Source organism: Arachis hypogaea, chromosome 7 (assembly GCF_003086295.3).
Source record: "Arachis hypogaea cultivar Tifrunner chromosome 7, arahy.Tifrunner.gnm2.J5K5, whole genome shotgun sequence".
Taxonomy (NCBI): Eukaryota; Viridiplantae; Streptophyta; class Magnoliopsida; order Fabales; family Fabaceae; genus Arachis; species Arachis hypogaea.
In genome coordinates this window covers 39,303,649-39,323,203 of record NC_092042.1, presented here as the reverse complement: position 1 = coordinate 39,323,203, position 19,555 = coordinate 39,303,649, and the positions used below count along the sequence as shown (strand labels likewise).

General features: G+C 34.9%; 1 protein-coding gene across 1 annotated transcript; it reads left to right on the top strand.

Moving 5' to 3' along the window:
* The first annotated feature begins 15,077 nt into the window (after positions 1–15,077).
* Positions 15,078–19,254, top strand: LOC112701398 (uncharacterized). The gene is made up of 7 exons (XM_025752158.3): positions 15,078–15,144; positions 15,593–15,762; positions 15,946–16,053; positions 16,143–16,234; positions 16,364–16,439; positions 17,843–18,007; positions 18,936–19,254. Exons 1-6 carry the CDS (start codon positions 15,078–15,080, stop codon positions 17,996–17,998), a joined length of 669 nt encoding a protein of 222 aa, XP_025607943.1. The 3' UTR covers positions 17,999–18,007; positions 18,936–19,254.
* Positions 19,255–19,555: the final 301 nt, after the last annotated feature.

Sequence of the window (19,555 nt, the reverse complement as noted above, 5' to 3'; positions counted from 1 at the left end):
TTCTCAGCCAGCCAGACTTCAACAAATCATCATGAAACTCTAGAATTCATCTTCAAGAATTTCGAAAAAAAAAATACCTAATCTAAGCAACAAGATGAACCGTCAGTTGTCCAAACTCAAACAATCCCGGCAACGGCGCCAAAAACTTGGTGCTGTTGCCGGATTTTGGCACTGATGTTACCGGACCAAAAGCTTGCTCAAAACTCGAACAATCCCCGGCAACGGCGCCAAAAACTTGATAGCGCGAAATTGTGAACAATACTTTTCACAACTCTCATAATCCCCGGTCATGAACCCCAAAAACTTGGTGTTCAATACCATGGCATTAACACAACTTCGCACAACTAACCAGCAAGTGCACTGGGTCGTCCAAGTAATAAACCTTACGCGAGTAAGGGTCGATCCCACGGAGATTGTTGGTATGAAGCAAGCTATGGTCATCTTGTAAATCTTAGTCAGGCAAACTCAAATGGGTATGGTGATAGACGAAATAAACATAAAGATAAAGATAGAGATACTTATGTAATTCATTGGTAGGAACTTCAGATAAGCGTATGAAGATGCCTTCCCTTCCGTCTCTCTGCTTTCCTACTGTCTTCATCCAATCCTTCTTACTCCTTTCCATGGCAAGCTTAAGCAAGGGTTTCACCGTTGTCAGTGGCTACCTCCCATCCTCTCAGTGGAAATGTTCAACGCACCCTGTCACGGCACGGCTATCCATCTGTCGGTTCTCGATCAGGCCGGAATAGAATCCAGTGATTCTTTTGCATCTGTCACTAACGCCCCGCCCTCAGGAGTTTGAAGCACGTCACAGTCATTCAATCATTGAATCCTACTCAGAATACCACAGACAAGGTTAGACCTTCCGGATTCTCTTGAATGCCGCCATCAGTTCTAGCCTATACCACGAAGACTCTGATCTCACGGAATGGCTGGCTCGTTTGTCAGGCGAGCACTCGGTTGTCAGGCGATCAACCATGCATCGTGTATCAGGAATCCAAGAGATATTCACCCAATCGAAGGTAGAATGGAGGTGGTTGTCAGTCACACGTTCATAGGTGAGAATGATGATGAGTGTCACGGATCATCACATTCATCAAGTTGAAGAACAAGTGATATCTTAGAACAAGAACAAGCAGAATTGAATAGAAGAACAATAGTAATTGCATTAATACTCGAGGTACAGCAGAGCTCCACACCTTAATCTATGGTGTGTAGAAACTCCACCGTTGAAAATACATAAGTATAGGGTCTAGGCATGGCCGAATGGCCAGCCTCCCAATGATCTAAGATAGCATAAAAATGAAGATAGCTACCAAGATTGAATGGTTAAAATACAATAGTAAAAGGTCCTACTTATAGAAAACTAGTAGCCTAAGGTTTACAGAGATGAGTAAATGACATAAAAATCCATTTCCGGGCCCACTTGGTGTGTGCTTGGGCTGAGCAATGAAGCATTTTCGTGTAGAGACTCCTCTTGGAGTTAAACGCCAGCTTTAGTGCCAGTTTGGGCGTTTAACTCCCATTTGGGTGCCAGTTCCGGCGTTTAACGCTGGAATTCCTGAGGGTGACTTTGAACGCCGGTTTGGGCCTTCAAATCTTGGGCAAAGTATGGACTATCATATATTGCTGGAAAGCCCAGGATGTCTACTTTCCAACGCCGTTAAGAGCGCTCCAATTGGGCTTCTGTAGCTCCAGAAAATCTACCTCGAGTGCAGGGAGGTCAGAATCCAACAGCATCTGCAGTCCTTTTTAGTCTCTGAATCAGATTTTTGCTCAGGTCCCTCAATTTCAGCCAGAAAATACCTGAAATCACAGAAAAACACACAAACTCATAGTAAAGTCCAGAAAAGTGAATTTTAACTAAAAACTAATAAAAATATACTAAAAACTAACTAGATCATACTAAAAACATACTAAAAACAATGCCAAAAAGCGTACAAATTATCCGCTCATCAACCTACCTGCAATTCTTTGAGAAGACGACCCGAGGTTTAAATACTCGGTTATCAATTTTAAAGGGGTTTGTTACTTGTGACAACCAAAACTTTTGTATGAAGGGATTTCTGTTAGTTTAGAAGCTATATCTACAACGCGAATATTTTTATAAATTCTTTACTAGCAAAAATCTTAACGTCGCTGCCCCGAAGATAGATGATGCGCACGCGTGAATCACGCAAACGCGTGACCTGGAAAAAATACAATCCGCGCGAACACGTGGACGACGCTTTTGCGTGACTTTGCCACGACCTGTACGTACCAAAAATCACTGGGGGCGATTTCTGAGCTATTTTTGACCCAGTTTTTTGCCCAGAAAACATAGATTAGAGGCTATAAAGTGGAAAAATCCATCAATTCAGACAACAAGAATACAACATTCATAATTCACAATTTTTAGGTTTAGATGTAGTTTTTAGAGAGAGAGGCTCTCTCCTCTCTCTTAGGTTTTAGGATTTAGGATTTCTTTTTAGGATTAGGATTTCTACTTCTTAATTTCCAGGTTCAATGTTCCTTTTATTTATGTTTCCAATTTAATTTATGAACTTTTTCATGTTAGATTTGATTTCTTTTATTAATGCAACTTGAGGTATTTCAGACGTATGATTTTTATTTAGCTTTCTATATTCTTGGCTTTGGTTGAGTGATTAGAGACTCTTGAATTATCAAACTCTTTTGTTGATTGATAATTGGAAGTTGCTAATTGACTTGAATTCCACTAACTCTAGTCCTTCTTTGGGAATTGACTAGGACTTGAGGATTCATATTGATTTATCCACTTGACTTACCTTCATAGTTAGAGGTTGACTAAGTGGGAGCAACGAGCAATTCTCATCACAATTGATAAGGATAACTAGGATAGGACTTCTAATCTTCATACCTTGCCAAGAGTTTTGATTAGCTATTGATTTATTAATTCCTGCAATTTATTTCTCTTGTTCAAACCTTTCAAAAACCCAAAAATACTGTTTTCTATAACCAATAATAAAACACACCTCCCTACAATTCCTTGAGAAGATGACCCGAGGTTTGAATACTTCGGTTTATAAATTTTACTGGGTTTGTTACTTGTGACATCCAAAACTTTTGCACGAAAAGATTTTCTGTTGGTTTAGAAACTATACATACAATGCGGTTATATTTGTGAATTTCTTTACTGGAAGAAATCCAATCCTCATCACTGGGCTCTTCAGGGGAGAGCTTCTGGCGCTTTAGCTCCTCCAGCTCACGCCCTTGCTTCTCCTGATCCTTGATCAGTTTGCAAATCATGCTATTCTGATCTTTCTGTTCTTCTCTAAGCTGATTTAACGTGCATTGTAAGTGAATTACAGATGCCTTCAGCTGGTCCCAGTACTCCATTGGAGGGATCTCTTGGGAAGGCTCAGGTGCCTTCCTCTTAAGGTGATTGTCTTCTATCTTGGAGCTCTCCATCACCTACTTGGTGATTAATTTTTTCACTGGAATAAAGTTGTCCACTTGGATTAGAACCTTAGCCTCTTGGCATAGGCGAAAGATGAGATTTTAATAAGCCAGCTTGGCCTTATTTGCCAGCTTGTAAATGTCACAGGGTATTATTTGGTGGACTTCCACCTCATTCTCCACCATGATGCAGTGAATAATCACAGCTCTTGAAATATTGACTTTAGAGTGGTTACTTGTGGGGAGTATAGCCTCTTGGCATAGGCGAAAGATGAGATTTTAATAAGCCAGCTTGGCCTTAGTGGACATTTTATTTGCCAGCTTGTAAATCTCACAGGGGATTATTTGGTGGACTTCCACCTCATTCTCCATCATGATGCAGTGAATCATCACAGCTCTTGAAATATTGACTTTAGAGTGGTTACTTGTGGGGAGTATAGAATGCCCAATAAATTCTAGCCATCCTCTAGCAACAGGCTTGAGGTTAGCCCTTTTTAGCTGGCATGGCTCCCCTTTTGTATTCTCAATCTATTGAGTTCTGGACAGGCACACACACACACACACACACACACACACACACACACACACACACACACACACACACACACACACACACACACACACACACACACACACACACACACACACACACACACACACACACACACACAGGTTGGGGGAGGGATTTTTGAAAATAATCATGAAGGAAAGATAAAGATTTTTGAAAAAGATAGAAAAAGATAAGTCATTAAATTTAAAATATAAAAAAAGATTTAAAGAGGATAGAAAAGGAATTAAAGATAAGATAAGAAGAATGAAAAGGATTTGCAAGCTTAATAAAAGATATGAACAAGATAAGAAAAGGTTTTGAAAGATTTTGAAAACAAGTTGTAAAAGATATGAAGTTTTGAAAAGGATTTGAAAGGAAAAAAATTTGAACAAATGTTTTAGTTTTGAAATTAAATTGAAATTGAAGTATTTGAATAAGAATTGATTTAAAAATCAAATAATTTTTGAAATTGGATTGGAAGAAGATGAGTTGAATCAAGAGAAGATTGAAAATTTGAAGTTACCTCCATGCTGTCATGCTGGCATTTAAACACCTAGAATGCTGGCATTCTAGCATTTAACGACAAAGTAATCCTCCCTCTTGGGCATTAAATGGCCAACTAGGGCTCCCTGGCTGGCATTTAACGCCAGGTGTGTGCTCCTTCTTGGGCGTTAAACACCTAGCCAGGGCCTCCTAGTTGGCATTTAATGCCAGGCTGATGCTCTCTTCAGGGTGTTAAACGCCCAGCCAGGGCCTCCTGGCTGGCGTTTAATGCCAGGCTTGTTGTCTCCATTGGCATTTAAACGCCCAATTGCCTTCCCTTTTTGGCGTTAAATGCCAAGAAGCTTCCTCCTCTAGGGTATTCTGTTTGCTGTTCTGCACCATTCTGTCTCTGTTTAAGCACTGTTCATGATCACTAAAATCAAAATTAACTTAAAAGATAATGAAAACTAATTGAAAAGAAAACTAATTAAAATGGAAACAACCAGGAAATTAATAAAGTATGAGTGATTATTGGGTTACCTCCCAACAAGCGCTTCTTTAATGTCTTTAGCTGGACTTCACTGTACTTAAGTTAGTAATAGTGTTGAGCCCCCTGGCTCAATATCTCCTCCAAGGTAATATTTGACCCTCTATCCATTGACAGTGAACCTTTTGTTAGGGTCTTTACCTTGAAGTTCTATGTGCCTATAAGGGGATACTCTAGTAATCACATAGGGTCCTTTCTAGTGGGATTTGAGTTTCCCAGGAAAGAATTTGAGTCTTGAGTTGAAGAGCAGGACCATCTTTCCTGGTTCAAAGACTCTGGAAGCTATCTTCCTGTCATGCCACCTCTTTGCCTTTTCCTTATAGATCTTTGCATTTTCAAATGCATCTAAGCAGAATTCATCTAACTCATTTAGTTGGAGCAGCCGTTTTTCTCCTACTGCCTTAGCATCGAGGTTTAGGAATCTAGTGGCCCAATTGGCCTTGTGTTCTAGTTTCACTGGTAAATGATAGGACTTCTAGTGCATGAAATTGTGTATGGCAATATTAATGGACTATTTCTCACAGCTTCGCACAACTAACCAGCAAGTGCACTGGGTCGTCCAAGTAATACCTTACGTGAGTAAGGGTCGAATCCAACGGAGATTATTGGCTTGAAGCAAGCTATGGTTATCTTATTAATCTTAGTCAGGATACCAATAGGATTCTTTAGCCTCAATTTTAAAAGATAAATAAAAGGGTGTAAAAGTAGTAATTGTTACGCAGTAGTGGAGAATATGTTGGAGTTTTAGAGATGCTTTGTCTTCTGAATTCCTGTAACATAGTGCTTCCTCACTTTCAAACATGCAAGGCTCCTTTCATGGCAAGCTGTATGTAGGGTGTCACTGTTGTCAATGGCTACTTCCCATCCTCTCAGTGAAAATGGTCCAAATGCTCTGTCACAGCACGGCTAATCATCTGTTGGTTCTCGATCATGTCGAAATAAGATCCATTGATCCTTTTGCGTCTGTCACTATGCCCAACACTCACGAGTTTGAAGCTCGTCACAGTCATCCAATCCTTGAATCCTACTCGGAATACCACAGACAAGGTTTAGACTTTCCGAATTCTCATGAATGCTGCCATCAATTCTAGCTTATACCACGAAGATTCTGATTAAGGAATCTAAGAGATACTCATTCAATCTGATGTAGACTGGAGGTGGTTGTCAGGCACACGTTCATGGATTGAAGAAGGTGATGAGTGTCATGAATCATCACCTTCTTCACAGTGAAGCACAAATGAACATCTTAGATAAGAACAAGCGTGTTTGAATGGAAAACAGAAATAATTGCATTAATTCATTGAGACGCTGCAGAGCTCCTCACCCCCAACAATGGAGTGTAGAGACTCATGCCATCAAAAGGTACAAAGTTCAGATCTAAAAATGTCATGAGATACAAAATAAATCTCTAAAAGTTGTTTAAATACTAAACTAGTAACCTAGGTTTACAGAAAATGAGTAAACTAAGATGGATAGTGCAGAAATCCACTTATTGGGCCCACTTGGTGTGTGCTGGGCTGAGACTTAAGCTTCTCATGTGCCTGGGATGTTTCTGAAGTTGAACACCAGGTTGTAACCTGTTTCTGGTGTTGAACTCCAACTTGCAACCTGTTTCTGGCGCTGAACGCCAAACTACAACATGGAACTGGCGTTGAACACCAGTTTACGTCATCTATCTTTGCACAAAATATGGAGTATTATATATTGCTGGAAAGCCCTGGAGGTCTACTTTCCAACCCAATTAAGAGCGCACCAATTGAACTCTTGTAGCTCCAAAAAATCCATTCCAAGTGCAGGGAGATCAGAATCCAACAACATCAGCAGTCCCTTTTCAGCCTAAATCAGATTTTTGCTCAGCACCCTCAATTTCAGCCAGAAAATACCTGAAATTATAGAAAAACACACAAACTCATAGTAAAGTCCAGAAATATGAATTTTGCCTAAAAACTAATAAAATTATACTAAAAGCTAACTAAAACATACTAAAATCTACATGAAATTACCCCAAAAAGCGTATAAAATATCATGCCTCCCTTCATAGGAACAACCTGGACAGGGCTCACCCAGGGACTGTCAGAAATGGGATAAATGATCCCAACCTCCCAGAGCTTAGTGACTTTCTTCTGCACTACTTCCTTCATGGCTGGATTCAATCGCCTATGTGGTTGTACCACTGGTTTGGTATTATCCTCTAACAGGATTTTATGCATGCATCGGGCTGGGATAATGCCCTTAAGGTCACTTGTAGTCCACCCAAGGGCGGTGCTTTATGTTTTAAGCACTTGACTTAGTGCTTCTTCTTTCTGTGGCTCTAATGCAGAGCTTATGATCACATGATAGGTATTTCCCTTTCCCAGAAATACATATTTTAGGGAGGAAAGTAATGGCTTAAGCTCAAGCTTTGGAGGCTTCTCCTTTTCCTTAGAGGTTTCTAGAGATTCCTCTGAATCAGGTTGGATATCATCAAGGATATCATCAAACCTTTCCTTGAAACTTTCGGCCATGTTGACCTCTTCCACCAGGGAATCAATGAGGTCAATGCTCATACATTCCTCAAGAATGTCTGGATGCTGCATAGCCTTGATAGCATTCAGTACAAACTTTTCCTCATTGACTCTCAGGGTCACTTCCTCTTTTTCAACATCAATAAAGGTCCGTCCTATAACTAGGAAGGGTCTCCTTAGGATACGGGATGCACTCTTGTGCCCTTCCATGTCCAACACCATAAAGTCAGTGGGAAAAGCAAAGGGTCCCACCTTGACAATCATGTCTTCAATTACTCCTGATGGTATCTTAATAGAACCATCAGCAAGTTGAAGGCATATGCGGGTTGGTTTGACTTCCTCAATCAAACAGAGCTTCTTTATTAAAAAGTGGGTATTAGGTTGATGCTTGCCCCAAGGTCACATAGAGCTATCCTTGTACAAGCATCACCTAGAGTGCATGGTATCATAAAGCTTCCAGGGTCCTTAAGCTTCTCTAGTAAGCTGTTTTGAATGACTATACTACACTCTTCAGTGAGGAGGACTGTTTGTGTCTCTCTCCAATCCTTCTTATGACTTAAGATGTCCTTTATGAACTTAGCATAAGAAGGTATCTGTTCAAGAGCCTCTGCAAAAAGGATATTTATCTCTAATGTTCTGAAATACTCTACAAAGTAGGCAAACTGGTTATCCCTTTCCTCTTGACAGATTTTCTGAGGAAATGGCATCTTAGCCTTATAATCATCAACCTTGGTTGATGGAGGCAGAATTCCATATGTACTGGAATGGGGGTTACTAGCTTGCTTAGGAGGGTTGTTATTAGTGAGTGGCTGACCTCCCTTGCTTGGGCGTTCAATGCCCATGCTGATGTCCCCTTGGGCGTTTGAACGCCTAATCTCTGCCCCTTTCTGGCATTCAATGCCAAGAGGGATACCTCTCTGGGTGTTTAGACGCCCAGTCTCTGCCCTTTCCTGGCGTTCAACGCCAGGAGGGATACCACTCTAGGCGTTTGAACGCCCAGTCTCTGCCCTTTCATGGCGTTCAACGCTAAGAGTGATACCTTTCTGGGCGTTTGAACGCCCAGAGCCATCTTGTGCAGAGATCTGGTTATCCTCTATGGGCTTTTCGTTTTTATTGAGCTGAGGTTGGGTGTTTAAGGTTTTTCCACTTCTCAATTGAATAGCCTAGCATTCATCTGTTATCTACTTAGATAACTGCTGCCTTGTCTGACTCAACTGGGCATCTACATTTCTGTTAGAAGCCTAAGTTTCTCGTAAAGCGTCTTGTAATCCCAGTATTTGCTGTGCAAGGGCGTGTAGTTGTTGAGTCAATGGACTATCTTGCTCTGGAGGGTTAGGTTTAGTAGATACTACCTTAACTTCTTCTTTTATAGAGGTCTCAACGGCTGAGTACATATGCTGATTAGTGGCAACAGTCTCAATAAGCTCTTGAGCCTCTCCAATGGTCTTTCTCATGTGTATGGAACCACTAGCAGAGTGGTCCAAAGAAATTTTAGCCATGTCTGAAAGTCCATAATAGAAGATGTCTAATTGCACCCATTTTGAAAATATTTCAGTAGGACATTTCTTTAGCATCCTCTTATACCTTCCCCAAGCATCATAAAGAGATTCACTATCTCCTTGTCTGAAGCCTTGGATGTCCAGTTTCAACTAGGTCATCTTCCTTGGGAGAAAGTAATGATTTAAAAACTTGTCTACTAAATGTGTCCAACGTTTCAAACTAGATCTAGGCTGGTTATCCAACGACCTCTTTACTTGATCTTTTACAACAAAAGAAAAGAGCAATAATCTGTAGACATCTTGGTCTACTCCCTCATGGTGTTCAGTGTTAGCAATTTTTAAGAAATCTGCTAAGAATTCTGTAGGTTATTCTTGTGAAAGTCCAAAAAACTAGCAGGTTTGCTGCACTATGGTAATGAGTTGAAGGTTCAATTCAAAGCTACTTGCTCTGATTTGAGGTATGCTAATACGTCTTCCATAGAAGTCAGCAGTGGGATTTGTATAAGATCCCAGAGTTCTTCTGAACTCTTCATTCCCACTTGGGTTCATAGTGAAGGAAGGTAGAAGAAGAAGAAGAAGAAGAAATAGGAAAAGAAGAAGAAAGAGAAGTAGAAAAGATGAATAAGAATTAAAATATTTTTATTTTTATTTTATTTATTAATTATTTTCGAAAATTAAGTTAATTAATTTAAAAAGAATTGAATTTTAATTATTGTTTTTCAAAAAAGAGGGAAGAGAAATAGAAGTAATTTTTGAAAATTGAGAGAGAAGAGTTAGTTAGAAAGTTTTGAAAAAGAAGAGAGAGAAGAAGGAGAGAGTTTTCGAAAATCAAGAAAGAGAAATGTTAGTTAGGAAGTTTTAAAAAAAAGAAGAGAGAGAAGATAAGATATTAATTAAGAAAAAGTTTAAAATTTTAAAATAAGATAAGAAAAGATTTAAATTTGAAATTAAAAAGATAAGAAAAGAAACAAAAAAAGATTTGAAAAATATATGATTTTAAAATTGGAAGTTAGAAAAGATAAGAAATTAAAAAGATTTGAAAAATATTTTAAAAATATAAGATTTTGGAATTTGATTTTGAAAAAGATTTGATTTTTAAAGTTTGAAATTAGAAAAAGATAAGATAAGATTTTTAAATTTTGAAAAATGTGCGATAAGATTTTGAAAAAGATAAGATTTTTTTGAAAAAGATATGATTATTATTATGATTTAAAAAAAATTGATTTTTGAAAACTTGACAACTAAGATATGATAAGATAAAAATTTTGAAAATTGAAATTTGAATTTTTTTTTGTTAATTTTCGAAAATTAAGTTGAAATAAAAATAGAAAAGATATATATTTTTAAAATTTTTGAATTTAATGATGAAAGAGAAAAACAAGTAAAAGACACAAGACTTAAAATTTTTAGATCTAATACTCCTTATTTTTGAAAATTTTGGAAGGAAACACAAAGGAACACCAAACTTAAAAATTTTAAGATCAAAATACAAAAAGGACTCAAGAACACTTTGAAGACTAACAAGAACACAAAGAACAAAATTCAAAGATTCAAAGAATATAAGAACATGTAAGGAATACCAAACTTAAAATTTTTTAGAAAACCAAAAAGAAATTTTCGAAAAATACAAAGAAAAACAAAAGAAAACACCAAATTTAAAGATTTGACACAAGATTTAACCCAAGAGAAATTATTTTTGAAAAGTTTTTGAAAGGAAGATTCAAAATTTCGAAAATTGACCCAAACAAGAACAAGAACAAAGACTCAAAGGAAACGAAAATTTAACTAAGAACAAAATAAATGACTCAAACACGAAACTTATAAATTGAAACAAGCTTCAAACAAAAAATTAATTTTGAATGGTTTTTAGAAAAAGGACTAAAAAATTTAGAAAAGAAAAGAAAAAGATATTTTTGAAAAAGGTTTTAAAATTTTCGAAAAAAATTGAGGAGGAAGAAAACAAAGATTAAACAAAGAAAAGAAAGAAATTTTTGAAAAGTTTTTGATTTTTTCCAAAATTGAAGAAGAAAACAAAATAAAAGACTCAAGTAAAATAAAAATTACCTGATCTAGGGAGCATAATAATCCTTCAATCTAGGAGGTTTAGAAACTCATACTGATGTAAAATACAAAGTAAAATTTGAATATGGTGTGTAAAAGTCTGAATAACATAAATTTAATCTCTTAAATACTAAACAGATGACTAGTAAGGGTAAAATAGTCTATTTAGTGCTAAAATTCACTTTTTGGGCCTACTTGGTGAGTGTTTGGGGTGAGCTTTTATGAGATCCACATGCTATGAGGTCTCTTGGGCGTGGAACCCCAGCTAGGTGTCCTCTCTGGGCGTTTGGATGCTGGGCTCTACTCCTTGGGCGTTGGACGCCAGAAATGGGGCAGGAAGCTGGCGTTGGACGCCAGTTTTGAGCATTTTAGTATTAAACAAAGTATGGACTGTTATCCATTGCTGGAAAGCTCTAGAAGTCAGCTTTCATAGCCATTGAAAACTCTCCATTTGGATGTCTGTAGCTCCAGAAAATCTCTTCCGAGTGCAAGGAGGTCAGATTTGGACAACATCTGCAGTGCTTTTTCTGTCTCTGAATCAGACTTCTGCTCCAACTCCTCAAATTCAACCAGAAAATATCTGAAATGGTACAAAAACACACAAACTCAAAGTAGAATCCAAAAATATGAATTTAACACTAAAACCTGTAAAAACTTAATAAAAACTAAATAAAACATATTAAAAATTATATGAAAACTATGCCAAAAAACGTATAAAATATCCGCTCATCACCATTTCACCAAGACTGCGTCATTGGTTTTGAAGACCACTCACTCTAGAGCTGCACTATACTCCTCTAGCAAGAATTGAATGGATATTTCAATGCACTCCTCCAAAGCATTGACTACTGGTAGCACCTTGAACAAAAGTTTACTGCTCTTTCTTCTCTTTTTTATTGAGTATTTCTTAAATTTTTTAGCTGTTATATAATAAATTCTCAAGCATTCTTCCATGATATATCCTCTTTTTTTTAAAAAAATAAATTAATTTCTAATCCTCGTATCATCCACACAATTGCAAACCAACAATTTATCTACCTTCTTCTCCCCAATCTCACCTCCTCTTGCTCACACCAATATTCAAAGAAACTTCTCACCCCCTTTGACATAACCCATGTAATTTTTCCCACAACCATAACTTTATACCCCCAAACGAAAAACATAGTTATAACGAATGAATAGGTGATCTATATCCTCATCATCTAAACCACATAAAACACAGGTTACCTCATTTGCACCCACCATGTTAACTGAGACAGCCTTTTCATCGTGTTGAGCTTGCCTAAGATCAGAAACCAGCCCATCATTTCTACCCTCGGTGGTACTATTTTTCACTAGATATTATCAAAAGTATGATGTGTTTCAGCAAAGTCCCATGCTTTTGACTCCACCGAAGTAATGAATGACTTTACTGAAAAACTTCCATCCTTGGAGCGACTCCAAATGAATTTATCTTTTGTACCTGCATTTAAATAAACTTTTTGTATTAATACTAGTAATTTTTCATAGTGTTTACACTTCCATTCAAAAAAACATCTCTTCTATCTCAGGTTTTAGATTTACCTAAAGTCATCCCAAAAATCACAGTTAGCAATAATTTCTATTTGTTGGGTAGAAATCAAATAAATTTTATAGACATAACCTATATTATAGGAACTAACAAAGAAGGATTTAGTTTTGCATTGTAAATAGTGTATATGTTTTGGTTAAAATTTAAAAGTTATTTAATAATGTTGTAATAACAAATAGGGTTAAATATGATTTTGGTCTCTAAAATATAAGTTAAATTTTTTTTTCATTTTCAATCTTTTTTTTGTAAACAAATTAAAATGGTCCATAAAGTTTAACTTAATTTTAAAACTTTGGCAGCAGAAATAGAGGTAGAGGTGAATCGTGGATAACTTCTTCTTCTTCTTCTTCTCTTCCTCTTTCTTCTTCTTCCCTTCCTCCTTCGCAGGAGTTTTCCTTTTCTTATTTTATGATTTTTTTGTTATGAACAATTTGGTCTAAAATTTTAAGATTTAAATAAAAAAGATGATTTTAAAACTTAATTTTAAACCTTAGAGACAAATTATATACAAAAATTTGAGAGATAAAAAAAATTTTCGATCTCTATTCTAAATACCAAAATCATACTTAATCTTAAAATATATATACAAATTTCAATATTTTTCAAAAGGCACCGGTATAACTCTATGCAATTCTTGTGCTTGTGACTAATTTTTTAGTTGTGTATTTTTTTTCAAATTCACTATTAGATTAAAAGTTTGTATTTTATAAATTATTCTAATTTTGAATCAATTAAAAATTATTTGATATATTTTTTACATATTCAAAAGTCAAAGTAATACATGTTTAAAGTGTACAGAAATAAAATCTGTTCAATTATACTCTTATTGGCATCATTCTTGCAGGTTAGTTTTTTAATTTTTAATTACTAATATATAATTTATTAATTAATCATTTAAAATATTAAATTATTATTAATATATTTTTTAATGAGATGAGTTGAATTGTGCGTATTACTAAGAAAAAGGCCATATGTGAAGAGAGATCAAACAACTCAGCTAATTCTCTTTATAATGGATATAAATTATGATTCGATATATATAAAAAATCGGATATAAGTCACTGAATAGGCAAATGACATCGATGTTAATATAAGTAAGTTATACTAATACTTTTGTCTTTTTAAAAGTTAATTTTTATCTATCTAAACGTTGAATTACAATCTCATAAAGACTATTTGTACCAAATTATTTTCATAAAAATTGAACAACAATAAAACTATATTCTTCTAATAATTCATATTCATGTATGTTTTAAAGTTTTATATTACTATTAATTTTGATATATAAAAAAGTTCAAAGATTATTAGCATATATAAATTAAAATTGTATAAAGAATATAATTTGCAACACATAATAACTTTCTAATCTAATGATAGGCTTTACAAAAAATTATTCCAATTAAAATGAAAGTGATTTAATGTTGTAACATTAAATTAAACTTATAGATGTATTATTTGGTACTAATTATATATATTACAAATTTATTAAGTAAAAAATTGGTTCAACTAGCTTGATCCACATATTCACACATATATAGTAAGGTTTATGTCACATTAGCATTTTTTTTAGTTAGTTGACACTACTAGAGTACTAGGATCTAATTGAAAATGATTTAATTGGTGGCATGCTCATAGATTTGACATGGATAGTAACACTTTAGTCTTCTCCTTTCAGTAATTTTACATTGGAATCAAATTGAAAACGATTTGAAATATAGGATTTGTTTGGTATATATCTATTTTATTTTCTCATTTTCAAAGTTTTGCGAAGAAGGAAATAGAAAAAGTAGAAATAAATAAACCATATTTCTTGATATATATCATTTTGTTGTGTTATTTTATTTACAAAATTTAAAAACTAAAAACCACAACAAAAAATGAAAATCAAACTGAAAAATCAAACAAAATAGGCTCAGACAAATTAAAATTGAGAAACATGAAAGGTAATGTTGACAGTTAGAAATTAAAAACAAAAATAAAAATAAAAATAAAAATAAAAATAAAGAGCATCTAATTAAGTGCTGTTAATATATTGGATTGAATTGATTGAGTCCAAAAAGAAAGCAATAGAGACAGAAAAGGCAGATGATGATGACCATTAAGTCATGTACAATTGTACATAGGGAGATGGTTGGAAAAGATGTCTTGCCTAATCTTTATATATATATAAAAGAAAAAAAAGGAAGAAAAAAAAGAAAGAAAAGAAGGGGAAGACCAATTTTGACATTGAACAAGTGTGGACATTATGTTGTCATGCAAACCCTTTGAACCAATGCAATTCTTTCAAATTTTGGTTCATTTTGTGTCCTTTTTGGTTAATATGTCGATATTATGTCCTAACATGTCCCAGCTCCTAGCTCCTCCAATATCCTACACCACTTCCATTATACCAACCCCATGTTATAAAGATAAAAGCTGCTTCGCATCTTGATTTGATTATTCAGACATGGCTGAAAGTAATAAAGCAGAAAAATTACCTGTAAACATTTCTACGTGGAAAGGAGTGACAATGGGTACTACTAAAAAAATATTGAGTATTGTTGACAGGGACGGATCCATCACTACAAAAAAAAAAGTGTATTTATTGACGTAAAAAATCGACGGCTATCTTTTCCGTCGATAATTTTCAACGACTTGATGTCGATATTAAAAAAAAAGATAATTAAAAATAAAATAATAAAATCGACAGCTTGATCGTCGATTTTTTAATGATACATTAAATCTATCTTTACTATTGTCATATTGTCGACGAACCGAGAGTTGAATATACTTTGTTTTTAAAAGCGATGGACATAACGTCTATTTTAATATTTAAAATATTCGTCGATAAATTTAAACGGTCCGAATTACTTTCTAAAATCAAATAAACGATGTGAATTTAATGTATAAAATAGATGCTAAAAGCGTCGCTTTTTTTTCAAATTAAAATTGACAGACTTACCGTCAATTTTTTTTGCTAAGTACACCATCCCCGCGCCCACTTCCCGCTCCAAGTTCAGAAACACAATTTTATCCTTTTCTGCATTCGAGCGTATCAGAATTCAGAAACACCAACCTTCATTCTCCTCTGCCAGCATCACAGTTGCGCTGCTGACACTCCGTTTGCTCGTGCCGCCATTGTCGCTCCTCAGGTATCCCCTTCAATTTCATTTGGAAATTCCTAAATTCCCCTTGATCCTCTCCACGCCGATGACCCCTCTGCTCTTCAGGTATCCCCCAAACCCTGAATCCCCCTTTCCCCCTTTGATTTTCTCTTGTTTTCAGTTTCTGCTTCATGCTAATTCACTTCTCCTGTTCTGTTTTTTTCCAATTAGATCCGTGTGCCAGAAGGTTGTGATCTTGTTGCTGTTGGAGCACTTGCTGTGGCATTTGGCACTTCTCATGTAGCACTTGTGCATAGAGCTAATTTAACCTCTGGTCAGGTATGTCATACGTAGTTAATTTTTATTTATTTATTTGTTGGTTATGTTTATATCTCTTTAGAGTGGTTGAAAAGTTGATGAAATTGTAGGTGTTGGTGGTTTTGGGTGCAGTAGGAGGTGTAGGGCTTGCAGCTGTTCAAATTGAAAAAGCGTGTGGTGCCATTGTTATTGCTGTTGCTAGGTAGTACTAATTTGTTTCAATGCAAGGTTGAATATGACTGATATAATTGTTATGCATTTGATTGATATTTCCATTTACTAGATATCCTTTAGAGTTGAATGTTTATTGTTTTGCATAACTCGGTTTCAGGGGAGCTGAAAAGGTGCAGATTTTGAAGACTCTTGGTGTTGATCATGTCATCCCTGCTAACATAGCTCTTGTTAAGGTATACTATATCATGAGTTAAGTCTTGATTGATCTAATTAAACTAAAGAGATTATCTATTATGGAAGCTCTATATTTGCTTATCTATACTAAAGACACTCTGAGTCAATGAGTGGTTCGGAAAATTACATGCAAGTCTTTTTTCATAACATATTCAATTTTTAATTATAACTAGCTTGTGCAGTGAATCAATTATTGGTAACAATGATAAGTCTTATCCTACAAACCAAACTAATTACATGAATAAATGATGCAATTTGAACTCTACCATAAAAGAAACACACTACAAATACGTTAATGGCAATATCGCAGCTACACTTATGCTATAACTCTCTTTCGTTCTTCCTTTTTACTTCCCAACTTTCTTTGATTTATTTGTTTTTCTTTTTCTTTTTCTATTTGCCCCCTAAAAATGAGATACCTTCAATTTAATGGTGCCATTATATGGAACCTCTATATTTGCTTATCTACCTTCAGGAAAGCTTGGCTTGAACTTTCTGTATTATAATTTTTTTTTGTATATTAAGCTCAAACTTATTTTCTGCATTCACCTTTATTTTCTCTTATCTTTGTCATCAGTGGGATTTTATTTTTGCGTCATGTATCATATTCCACATGAACATCTTTATTAGGGGTGAGGGAGGTATCCACTATTAACAGAAAAAAACATTTCTCAAGACTAGATGTGGATGGACTTTAGACCAAGTGGATGAGTAATTTGGATGACTACAAACTTCACAAAATTAATATTAAAATAGGTAAGACCGATTAATAAATACCTTAAGATAAGTGTCAGATGACATGATGATTAGATGGTCAGATGGATCATAAACCAACAGTCGAGTCAATACAATCACAACACTTCTTTTCTCAGATTCTTCTGATTCATAGTTTTTTCTGCACTTATTGTTGAGACTTTGGTTGACACCTTTACAAAGATGATCATCGTGTTGTTCCTCTTTCGAAAAATTCTCATTTCTCTCACGCTGATGGAAATAAAATTACCTTAGCATGGGTAAATTCTGGAGAACTTTTGGAGTGTTTGATCATTTAACAAATAAGTGGTCTTCCTAAAGTATTCTTCTTTTGCTGTAAATTATTAAAGCATTCTAATACGCCATATTTTTATAAAAATTAGTTTCGTAAATGTATTCTAACTCCCCACATTATTGAGTACAGAACACATTCATGAAAGAAAGCACTTACCGGTTGACTGTTGTATGATAATGTGCCTTGGTGCACTTTGTTTTGTGATCTAGCTTTTCTGTACTTTTGAGTCAGAGGTTCCATATATTTGCTGTAGTTTAGTGGAAGTGGTTTTCATGCTCAAAACTCTGTCTTACTCTTACATTTTATGTTGATGAATATTGGTAATGGGTTGTTTAGTTATCTTTTTATATTTAGGCAGGGGATCCTCTTTATGTTCTGCTCTGTTGTTGGCTAGCTGCAGTTGGTGCTGGTCTTCTGAAAACTGAGGAGATTTTGGAAAGGGTGGTGAGGCTACGGATCTCGAATGACATTGAATTTGAGGAGCAGAATTTTATTGCTTTGATGAATTAAGCAAGAGAGGTTGGTCCCTTCTTCTATCTTTGTATCTTACAAGTTTTAGTATATTGATATTTGATAAAAATGCTTCATGTAAATCACAAAATCAGCTGCTACAAATGTTTGATTATAAATGAGACTCTTGCTTAATACTACTTTGCATTTGACTGGGAGTTGTATCAGTTTATATTAACTGACCGAATCAGTCTAAATGGTAAACAATTTGGCTCAGAAGAATGGTTAAAAATGGTGCTTCAAAGTTTTCTACAGGCTTGTTATTGTTCTTGTCTGTGGGAGGACATTATGATATAATCTCATATATAAATAAATTTAATAAATTATTTTCAAAAAATAAAAATGGTATTCGAAAAAATCTAAGAAAATAAAAAACCCTAACAAGGGATAGAGTAGGGTTTTGATTTGCCTTAGTTGGGAAGATTGATTTTTGCAATGGGACAAGATGGATGAAACTGCCACTATGGTAACACTGGCCTTTTCAGTTCCAACCGTACAATAACTAAAAGCTTACTCCCTGAAATTAAAATATCAATAAAATGCTTCATAGAAAAATATTAATAATCCAAACATAAACCTCAGAGTCCATCCTCCCTTGTCACTTTGGACCGGGAAAGATTTTCTGCCACATTGCCAAATTTGTGTCATAGTTATCCTTAGCATTTTGTATTAGAAAAATCATTAAGGTGTGTTTGGAAACTTGCAATAATAATGAACCAACTCAGATCTAACTAAATCTAATGCATATTATTTATAATTCATTCAAAATGCGATGGATCATTCGGAAACACAGCATAGGGCATATCTAATTAGCCATAGAGTAAAAGCTGACAAGTTTTTTAATAATATTGCTGTATCTACTGGTCCTATACAGCTATACTACTAGTTTGGAAGAGTTCTTTAATATGTATCTGAATATATTATAAATTGTGTACAGGATATGGTTGGTAGAGACGGAGATCGCAGCTGTGGCCGTGGCTGAGGTCGACGTCGAAAGGGGAGGCTTAGGCTTTCTACCGGTCACCTCCTTGACTGCTCCGACTCGGATGATTATTTAGACGAGTATGACTAGGTTATTTAATTACTTTACTTTGAATATTAGGTATTATTATTAGTGGATTGCAATTTAAACGAATATAAGTCTAAATTTAGTTATTTATCTTGTCTTGAGTCTTTATGTTAGTGAATTATTTATTATTTTGATAAGTTTGTAAACTAATTATCTAATATTTAATATAAATTTTATTTTATATTTATATTATTTTTTGTCTTGTTATCTAATATTCTATATAAATTTTATTTCTATATTTAAAAGTTTATTTGCATTAGTTGGTTATTATTTTTCAAATAGAAAAAGTAATTAAAACATATAACTATTAAAATTGACGGTAAAGCTGTCGCTTTTAAAAGTTAAAATAGACAAATCTAAATAATTAATTCGACGGCAACTGTGTCGATTTTATTCAATCACATATTGACGACGTTGTCGTCGATTTTATTAAACATATTATAGACAAAAGTGTTGTTGATTTTATTGAGTTAAATATCGACACAAAT